Raw genomic sequence first — 10829 nt, 5'->3', positions numbered from 1 at the left:
GGCATCTGACATGAAAGTTTCGCGTAATACATGTTTTTACTGATCCTGAAATAGGGCTCTTGTTTTGAAGACTTTGCATGTGTAATTAATAATAGCTTGAGATCATGTATATGCCACCATCTGAGCCAAACTGCTAAATATGCATGGCCCCAAAACTACACAATCAAGATCTGGAAAGCAGCAATTTTTCAAGACTGTAATTTAGGGTTTAAATGACAATGTAAGCCACACCAAGATGACATTATTTCCTTGCATCTAGCAAAATGAAGCTGTATCATCAGGTAGCAAAGGAGGGGGGAAGGCGGCATCCATATTCCTGACATGTTACAATACCCTCTTTTTAGCATCTCACAAAGCATGTTTTGTTCACAGAATGAATGAGGACAGCTCTCTTCTGTGCATTTTATTAAAACTTGAAAGCTATGGCTTGCCGCCATCAACGACGCCTATTGGGTTCCAAAAGCCTCATGTTCAAATCTGACTCGTTAGCAAATACCCAAATCAATATCGCTCATCTAGAGATTGCAGGATATTCAGCAAGTCTGACGTTTTTAATCGGGAAGGATTTTCTACCGTTACTGAGCAAATAAAGGTTCTTTGTAGCAATGGCTGGAAACGCAACATGAGCCCTTTCTTCACACCAAAAAAACTCATAAATAGTTCACCGGGTGAACCAAAGACTTTATTTTTCAAAAGCAGGTAACACCAAAGTACTATGTGGTATCCGTATTCATTGCAAAAATGATAATTACTGGAATTTTCCAAACGTCAAATGAAGTAAGGGGGATCCATGGTTACCACTATCATTTTCAACCAATATACAGATGTTCGCTCAAGGTCTAGGTTTTATTTTTACATAGTAGTATTCACATGAGTTCCCTAAGCTGAATTATTGTCAAATCGAGGACTCTTGAAGGTCGAGCCCAGCTTTGTCTTGACTTCAAAGATGACACAGCAGCCAACCTTGAATCCTGGCTTGCTGCTTGAGTCCTGGAAATCATGTCTTCTGATGTTTTACAACAAGCCGTGTCTCTGAAAACTAAAATCAGACTTCAGATTCCTCTGAAACAGCTCCGGTTCCCACGTGTTCCACACCATGGTACCCAGACATGCTCAAAATGTGCTTTCCCTTATCTTTCAAAACCCACCACCAGGAACCCAAAAGGGACCCCACTTTGGGAGTTCCATGATGAAGGTGTTTAAGAACCACATCAACCCCAAGTAAAGGCAGCGGATGAAATTATCCATTTCTTTTCCTTTTCTTTTTTTAAGTGAGACTACACTGGCAAATGGGAAAATGACACCGATCATATGATTAGAGAAAATGGTTTTATAAATCCTCCTCTTGAAATTATGTTCAGGCCCCACACGGTAGCTCATGCCTGCAATCCCAGCACTTCGGGAGGCCAAAGCAGAAGGATCACTTGAGCCCAGGAGTTCGAGACCAGCCTGGGCAACACAGTAAGACCCCATCTCTGTTTTTTTTTTTTTTTTAAAAAAGAAAGAAATTCTGTTCAAAAGTATTTCAGACCAAAAGGAGGTCATAAAAACTGTTCATATAATTACCTATGAGAAAAAATTCCCTGTATGGAAAGCGGCACTGAAGATCTGGCACAGAGAAACAAGGGGAGAGAGGGCAGTGATAAAATCCAGCCCTAGTTTTCTAGCATGCATTTATGACCTCATGGATATGTCTGTACTGGGTGTTAATAGCCCCTCTTTGTACTAAAAAAAAAAATTAAGAAATTAAAGTGAATCTGTGTGCTAATGAAGTCTGAAGTTACAGAATCTAAAAGCCAAGCCTGTAAAGTCTGTAAGGCAAGATCTTTATCATCAGGGATGGGAACAGATGGACAAGATAATGGTAGGCACTAAAGGCTGGTTCAGCTGAGCTCTGAGCAGAACAGCCTCAAAAATAAGGCAACTGTGGCTTCTCAGTTTGAGACTGCCACCAGAAAGGCCCACGGAGGCAGGAAAAAAGAGCCACTGATGGCAGATCACTGGAAGATACTCAGAGACGGCAATGATCACAGTTAGATGGGAGGACTCAGGGTCACAGGGAGGCAGGAAACCGTTGAACTGACACTCAAGGGGAATGTCTTTGCAAGTCCTATGCACGACTCCAAGCAGCAATTTTTGGGGTTTGAAGGTTTGTTAGTTTTGCGACATTTCCCCCCAGAAGAAGACATGAAGGTGGGCCCCCTGGAGAGGTGAGACCACCAGGGCAGAACCTCCACCAGGTGTGAAGCTTGATGAGAGGTGGAAAGGACTTCCTGCGACACCCGGCTCCCTCCACGTCTGGCTGAGTCCTACAAACGCTTGTAGGTGCCCAGGAGAGCTCTGCAGTTGGGACAGTAATGGTCCACGTCCTGCAGGGCGTCCACGCAGAAGGGGATGAAGCAGCAGCCCGCTACGCACCTGGGAGGGGAGAGAGACACATGGAGCACGTTACTGACCACAATAGGATAGACACTGGCTGCCAAAAACATGTTCATGTCCTTCTTTGTAAAAAGGGTCTTTGCCAGTATAATTAGGAATTTTGAGATGGGATCATCTTGGATTATCCAGGTGGACCCCCAAAACCCAATGACCTTAGAAGAAGAGGAGAGGACACACAGAGATACAGAGAGGGCAGAAGGGCATGTGAAGACAGAGGCAGAGGCTGGAACGATGAGGCCATAAGCCAAGGAACACCTGGACCTACCAGAAACTGGAGGAGGCAAAAAAACATTCTGCCCTGAAGCCTTAGGAGGGAGCGTGGCCCTGCTGACATTTTAGGGTTTTTTTTTGGTTTGTTTGTTTATTTGTTTGTTTTGAGACAGAGTCTTGCTCTGTTGCCCAGGGTTCAAGCAATTCTCCCTCCTCCTGGGTTCAAGCGATTCTCCTTGCCTCAGCCTCCTGAGTAGCTGGGACTGCAGGTGCATGCCACCACGCCCAGCTTAGTTATGTATTTTTAGGAGAGATGAGGTTTCACCATGTTGGCCAGGCTGGTCTCAAACTCCTGACCTCAAGTGATCCACCTGCCTTGGCCTCCCCAAGTGCTGGGATTACAGGCGAGAGCCACCACACTCGGCTCCTGCTGACATTTTGATTTTGCACTTCTGGCCCCTAGAATTGTGAGAGTCAATATCTGTTGTTTTAAACACTAGGTGTGTTGTAATTCGTGATGGCACCCCTAGGAAATTAACATGCCAGCCAACGCCAAGGCTCCTCCTAAGGACAGACCCCCTTTAAGCATGATTTTCAAATCTTGAGTCATTTGGGAATCTTTCAAAGTCTTAGATGGGCTTGGTGAACTTTTTTTTGCAAAGGGCCAGATAGTAGATCTTTTAGTCTTTCTGTTGCTGTTCTTTGTTTGTTTTTGTACAGATGGGGTCTTGCTATGTTGCGCAGGCTGGTCTTGAACTGCTGGCCTCAAGTGATCCTTCCACCTCCACCTCCCAAAGTGCTGAGATTACAAGTGGAAGCCACCACACACCCGGCCAGATACTTTCATCCTGATGAGCCATGGAGTCTCTGTTGCCACTACTCAACTCTGCCCTTGCAACGAGAAGACAGCCACAGAGAATCCAAAAACCAATAGGCGTGGCTATGTTCCCGTGAAACTGCAAACAGGCGCCTGGCTCCAGGGCCATTTTGCCAACCCCTGTCTTACTGATCTCTTTCCCATATACACAGGCTGCTTCTTACAGCAACCAAGTAGAATTCCCCAAATAACAACTCTTAACCTACATAATCCACCATTGGCACACACAGGCAGGAATGTCAGACAGCCTGACAACCAATGTTTGTCAAAAACGTGGTTAAAACTCAACCTTTTACGGGAAGACGCTGGTTTACATAAGGCAAAATTTGGAAACATTTTGATGAGGAAATTATCTCATGAAAGAAATTTCCTCCTATTGCCTAAGCTTTCCAGAGCTCAAATAAGAGCAGTCAGTCCGTTCAGCAGGAGTCCTAACCTATGGCTTACAGGTGCAGGCACGGCTCCAGCCAGCACACACATATATTTTATCCTCGGCAGCCCCTGAAGTGGGCCTTATTGCCCCACCCCCCCCGTCTATATATGAGGAACCGAAGCACAGAGAGGTAAAGTCATTTGCCCATGGCCACACAGCTAGTGAGAGGCAGGATTTGAACCCACTCTACCATGTTTAAGGAAGGAACAAAGGAAGGGAAACAAAGGCTGCCTCAATTTGTAAAGCCAGATTGGCAGAGGCCAATACTCAGTGTAAGTTTCTATTCCTCTATAATTCCAGCACTTTGGGAGGACAAGGCGGGAGGATTGCTTGGGTCCAGGAGTTTAAGACCAGCCTGGGCAGCATAGTAAAACCCCCGCTTCCACACACACACACACACAAAAACATTTTTAAATTAGCTGGGTATGGTGGCACACACCTGTGGTCCCAGATACTCAGGAGGCTGAAGTGGGAGGATTGCATGAGCCCAGGAGGTCAAAGCCGCAGAGAGCTACGATCGTACCACTGCACTGGGCAACACAGCAAGACTCCGTCTCACACAAAACAAAACAAGGAAGTTTCTATTCTGTCCTTTCCCTGATTTCAAAGATAAAAATTTGTTTTAATACAAATATCCAGAGACAATGGACTCTTTTTTTTTTTTTTTTTTTTTTAGCATTTTCTGCCCATGGAATGAAAACAACAGCAGAGTCCTGTGGGCAAGAGGGGGAATCAGGTGCCCAGAAAGCTGTTTTGTCTCCTTCCTTCCTTATTTAACACATGACCTCGAGGAAGTTAACTAAACTCTCCGGGACTCTGAGCCTCTTACTGAAGTTAGGAAGAGAAATATTGTTCCTTTTCAACCTCAAGTCACCAAAGGACAATGTGGAGGAATGTGTTGGTTGCATGAGGCTCCTGAAACTCACAAACATCGGTTCCTTTAAGGAAAAGAATGGAGCCCCTTGGGGTTTTCTGAGTGGCTCACGTGGCCAGGAATAAGGAAGCTACTTTTACCTGCTTGGTGGGAAACAAAAAATTGATTGTGTTTCCTCAGATTTTTCTCCCAGAACAGAAACTATTATCTCTTTAAACATAATACCCTGGGTGCAGACATAAATATTTACATAATTCCCGCGCATGGGCAACGGGAAAAATACTTTGGGTCATAAAAGGATAAGAAGTTTTGAAGCGATTCCTATGAAGAATTTTAATGTACAGATTGTTTAAAGCTTCCCTCGGGCTCCAGCAAACATTATTATTTAGGTCATGAAATTCTAGAAGAAAAGGAACCCCTGAGGGTATTGCCCTACACACAGCTGGAAGCAGCTGTGAAGCTTGTCCCCATGCGCAGATAAGCAAGAAGAAAAGACGGAAGACCAATTTCTGGGGACTGATAGAGCAGCAGGGATGACTTGGCCTCCCAGGGGGTATTTTTGGTCAGAAGTGGGGAGCGTAGTGTTCCTGGCATCAAGCGGGTGGGGGGCTAGGGACGCTATTCAATATCCTACAATGCACAGGACACCCCCTACAATCAAGAAATGTCTTGGGCCAGGCATGGTGACCCATGCCTGTAATCCCAGCACTTTGGGAGGCTGAGGCGGGCGGATCACCTGAGGTCAGGAGTTCGAGACCAGCCTGGCCAACATGGTGAGACCCTATCTCTACTAAAAATACAAAATATTAGCCGGGCGTGGCGGTGCACACTTGTAATCCCAGCTACTAGGGAGGCTGAGGCAGGAGAATCGCTTGAACCTAGGGAGCAGAGGTTACAGTGAGCCGGGATCATGCCACTGCACTCCAGCCTGGGCAACAGAGTGAGAATCCGTCACAAAAAAAGAAAGAACTGTGTTAGGCCAGGCACGGTGGCTCACACCTGTAATCCCAGCACTTTGGGAGGCCGAGGCGTGCAGATCACCTGAGGTCAGGAGTTTGAGGCCAGCCTGGCCAAGATGGTGAAACCCCGACTCTACTAAAAATAAGCTGGGCGTGGTTGCGTACCCCTATAATCCCAACTACACAGGAGGCTGAGGCAGGAGAATCGTTTGACCCTGAGCAGTGGGGGTTGCAGGGAGCCGAGATTGCCCCACTGTACTCCAGCCTGGGTGACAGAGTGAGACTCCATCTCAAAAAAAACCAACACAAATGTCTGGCCTGAATGCCAAGCATGGTGCGGTTGAGAACCCACCCCACCGCCAGCACCCGGAGAGAAGGGCAGGAGGGCTTGGGGCCAAGTGGGAGGCAGACTCACCCCAGCAGGCACAGGCTCCCGCAGGACAGCCAGGTCAGGGCACCGGCATTATAGGACAGCTGACTCACGATCATCTTGTTGCAGGAGGGACAACACATTTGGACAGGGCGATCCAGAAAGGAGACGGGGTGCTGCACATAGACCGTCTGCACGGTAACTGATGAAAGGGAGAGGGACAAACACAGGCTGCTCAGGAAACAAGGCCAATAGCATTCACAACAGGACAAAGAGAGGAACGCAGGGATGCCAGCAAATACTATAATTGTACATCCGTGTTCATAGCATGCGTTCGTCGTTTGGCTACCTGTGAGAGCCAAAAGGGGAAGGAACACAAGTGTCCATTGATGGACCAATGAATTAACACAGCGAGGTTTCTCCATCCACCAGAATATGATTCAGCCTCAAAAAAAAGGAGGACCGGGCGCGGTGGCTCATGCCTGTAATCCCAACACTTCGGGAGGCCGAGGTGGGAGGATTGCTTGAGCCTAGGAGTTTGAGATCAGCCTAGGCAACATGACAAGACCTCATCTCTACAAAAAACTGTAAAAATTAGCCTGGCGTGGTGGTGCATGCCTGTAGTCCCAGCTACTCAGGAGGCTGAGGTGAGTCAAGGTGATCACTTGAGTCTGAGACATTGAGGCTGCAGTCAATCATGACTGCGCCACTGCACTCCAATCTGGGCAACATGGTAAGACCCTGTCTCAAAAAAAAAAAAAGAGAAGAAACTATTTATTGATCACAGGATGGTCTAAGAATCCAGCTCAAGGGGTCAAAATAACTTGAACACAACAATAAGAATTCACTTTTATCGAATGAGTACTCTGTATTTGGCACACAGAACTTCCTTTCATGTTAACAACCCACTGATAATTGTAAATAGGTACTGGATGAAACCTGTTTTACAAATGGGGAAGCTGAGGCACAAGGAGGTTATGTGAACCCAGGTGGTCTGATTCACGGGTCCCCTCTCTGAGCTAAAGATTTCTTCCAGAACTGCCTGTGATACTGAAGCAGTGACATACCAGGGCACATTTGGGCGGAAGGAAGCACCCAAGGACAGGGACCATCTGGTTGCTCAAAAGCAGAAGAGCAACTTGCATTGAGGGTGAGCTGGTATGAAAACACAATCACACACTGCTCAGGACAGTTTTTTCTCCCTGTTCCTACCTCAGCCCTGGCCTCAGGGCAGAAGTTCTGCATCAGACCTTAGGAGGAAGGGTGGGGGCCCTTAAGACACAAACTCCCATTCTCAGAAGAAAGTTGGTTGTGCCTCCATGAGACATGCCAAATGATTCGTATATGATCATGGGAAAGATCCTAAACCATACTTCATTATAGAAAAGCCATGAGCCTCACCAACATGGAATCTAAAAGACTGTGTGTGGCCAGGCGCAGTGGCTCCGGCCTGTAATCCCAGCACTTTGGGAGGCCGAGGCCGGCGGATCACAAGGTCAGGAAATTAAGACCATCCTGGCGAACACGGTGAAACCCCGTCTCTACTAAAAATACAAAAAACATTAGCCGGGGGTGATGGCGGGTACCTGTAGTCCCAGCTTCTAGGAAGGCTGAGGCAGGAGAACAGCGTGAACCCGAGAGGCGACGGAGCTTGCAGTGAGCGGAGATTGCGCCACTGCACTCCAGCCTGGGCGACAGAGCGAGACTCCGTCTCAAAAAAAAAAAAAAAAAAAAGACTGTGTGTGGAATTTCAAGGTAAGGGGGTAAAACTGGATCATACTGGCACTTCACTTAGACTCTTTGGCAGAGTCACTTCAGTCACTCTCCTGATTCCCACTCTCCTGACTCCCAGGGTGGAGGGCCAAGGAATGGTAAGGGAGGCCTGGGAGGCCACACGTACTTGGATTGTTATTGGGGATGGGCGCTGCCTGGGTAAAATACGAAGGAGGATTCATGCCCTTCCCATCAGGCCCTGTCACAAGCCCTGTAGTTGGCCCAGGCATGGGAGCTGGAGGCGTGGGGTAATAACTGTTAACAGCCACTGTCTCTTCATAGGATGGAGGTGCAGATGGCGCTGAGGAAGGCCCAGTGGCCGCCTGGTAAGGTCCTGGAACCGACATTTTACCTAAAACAGAAATAGAACATAACAGATGAGAAATTCAATTGATCCCTCCCTCTCTCTTTTTCATCCAAGTCTTCAATTTTCTTTCTGGCAAACAAAAATTCTGAGAAAATGACTTCAATCCAGCTTTGTCCAAAACCCAGGAAGAGGCTTAATGTCCCTTCAAGACCCCAGAATTATTATCTTAATGGATTCCCTAAATAAAAATCAAAAAGTAAATAATTTCTACCAAAAATCACCAAAACCTGGAAAATCCCAAGTGGAAACATCAACCAAATACGAGTTACTTCTTCTCCATATCTTAAACCATTACCGGGCAATGACCTATCTTCCATAGCTGATGTTTCTTCTTCTTCTTTTTTTTTTTTTTTTTTTTTTGGTTTTTAAACCACTGTGGTTTTCACTAACTGTTTCAGGTAACGGAAAGGATAAAGGCATTCAAAAACCAACCACAAACTATCGCATCGCAAATAGCAAAGGGGCCAGATGCCACAAAATGAACACTGTATGATACTATTTAAATAAAGGTCAGAAATAGGCAAAATGAATTCATGGGGCGGTTACTCTTGTACTCTTGGGAGAGGAAGAAGAATCTGGAAAGGGGCACGAGGGGGCCTTTGCAGGGGGCGGGTCCTGTTCTCATTCTTCACCTGGGGGCTAGTTACAGAGATACGTTCAGTCTGTAAAAAGCTGAGTTGTACAATTAAAATGCATATACTTTTTAGTATGTGTGTTATAGTTTTTTGTTTTATTTTTTTGAGACAAGATCTCACTCTGTCACCCAGGCTAGAGTGCAGTGGTGCGATCTCAGCTCACTGCAGCCTCCACCACCCAGGCTCAGGTGATCTTCCTGCCTCAGCCTCCCAGGGACTACAGGCATGCGTCCCTGTGCTCGGCTAATGCTTTTATTTTTTGTAGAGACGGGAGGCTCACTTTATTGTCTAGGCTGGTCTTGAACTCCTGGGCGCAAGTGATCCTCCTGCCTTGGCCTCCCAATGTGTTGGGATTAAAGGTGTGAGCCACTCTGCCCAGCCTGTGTGTGATAGCTTTTTAAGAAGGAAATACACATAGACTGCAGTTCCCATTTTGAAAAATGAGCACCAGGGCAGCCAGGCACACATTTTCTTTTGTGAGGGCAAAGAAAGGATTTCCCTCCAGCCCTGGCAGAGCTGCTGCTCGCCTGGAATTACACCCTGCACCCAGAGTGCGCTCCTGTCTGGCGTTCCGTGCTCCAGCAGCCATGGGGCAGCTGTAGGCGGACACAGTGCTGTTCTTTGTGTGGCTGTTTTTCTAACTGGGCAGGGTTCAGGCTGCCTTAGAAGAGCCATTCAAATCTGTCTCGGGAGAAACGGGAAACGAGGCTCCAGGGCAGCGAGCCACAGCACAGGGCTCGGACAGGCCTGCCACCTCTCCCCTCTCCCTACACTGTCTGCCTCATTTTCTAGAACTCGTGGGAAGCCAAGGCAGCAATTAATCCCACTGCAGGGAGAAGGGTGGAGTCCTTCTTGGAAGCCCTGCTTCTAAACCAAGCCCCAAGGAGGAGACTTCTCTGGAGGAACCGAAGAAAGGGTATTCACCTCAAAGTGGAAACAGAGACCAGGTGCGGTGGCTCACACCTGTAATCCCAGCACTTTGTGGGATCGAGGTGACAGGATAGCCTGAGCCCAGGCAGGATCTCAAGACTAGCCTGGGCAACATGGTGAGACCCCCATCTCTAAAACAAAACAAAAGGGCTGGGTGCAGTGGCTCATGCCTGTAATCCCAGTACTTTGGGAGGTTGAGGCAGGAGGATCACTTGAGCCCAGGAATTCACGACCAGTCTGGGCAACATAGTGAGACCCTGTCTCTACAACGAATAAAAAAATTAGCCAGGTGTAGTGGCACACACGTGTAATCCCAGCTACTTAGGAGGCTCAGGCAGGAGGACTGCTTAATCCTGGGAGGTTGAGGCCTCAGTGAGCCATGATCACGCCACTGTACTCCAGCCTGGGCAACAGAGCGAGACCCTGTCTCAAAAACAAACAAAACAAAGTGGAATAGAGGCGCGGAGAGTGAACATGATAAAAAGAAAGTCAGTAAGTAAAGATGGGTTGGGGCTGCGTTCCAGAAAACTTTGAAGGTCTCTTGGAGAACACATGTTCAAGACTTCATTCTATCATCAGAGAGTGCTGTTCAACAGAACCTTTTGTGATGACTGAAATGCTCTGTATCTGCTGCCCGATATAGCAGCCACCAGTCACGTAGGGCTGTTGGGTACCTAAAATGTGGTTTGTGGCCAGGCACAGGGACTTATGACTGTAATCCCAGCACTTTGGGAGGTGGAGGCAGTTGGATTACTTGAGCCCAGGAGTTCAAGACCAGCCTAGACAACATAATGAGACCCTGTCTCTCCAAAATTTTAAAAATTAAAAAAATTAGCCAGGCATGGTGGTGCACGCTGGTGATCTCAGCTACCCAGGAGGCTGAGGTAGGAGGATCACTTGAACCTAGGAGGTGGAGGCTACAGTGAGCCATGATCATGCCACTGCACTTTAGCCTGGGGATA

General features: G+C 47.3%; 1 protein-coding gene across 6 annotated transcripts in view; it reads right to left on the bottom strand.

Moving 5' to 3' along the window:
* Window positions 1-398: 398 nt before the first annotated feature.
* Window positions 399-10829, bottom strand: part of LITAF (lipopolysaccharide-induced TNF factor) — a 95535-nt gene continuing 85104 nt past the window's right edge. For all 6 annotated transcript variants that reach the window (XM_011988111.1, XM_011988112.1, XM_011988107.1 and 3 more), the window contains exons 2-4: window positions 8063-8287; window positions 6208-6364; window positions 399-2418 (exon numbers count right to left, since the gene is read on the bottom strand). In XM_011988111.1, coding sequence (XP_011843501.1) covers window positions 2310-2418; window positions 6208-6364; window positions 8063-8282 — 486 coding nt within the window. In that variant the 5' untranslated portion in view covers window positions 8283-8287 and the 3' untranslated portion in view covers window positions 399-2309. The remainder of the gene's footprint in view (window positions 2419-6207; window positions 6365-8062; window positions 8288-10829) is intronic.

The sequence above is a fragment of the Mandrillus leucophaeus genome, unplaced genomic scaffold (assembly GCF_000951045.1).
Source record: "Mandrillus leucophaeus isolate KB7577 unplaced genomic scaffold, Mleu.le_1.0 Scaffold323, whole genome shotgun sequence".
NCBI lineage: Eukaryota > Metazoa > Chordata > Mammalia > Primates > Cercopithecidae > Mandrillus > Mandrillus leucophaeus.
Note: the sequence above shows the minus strand (reverse complement) of the source record. Positions and strands in the feature narration are given on the sequence as shown.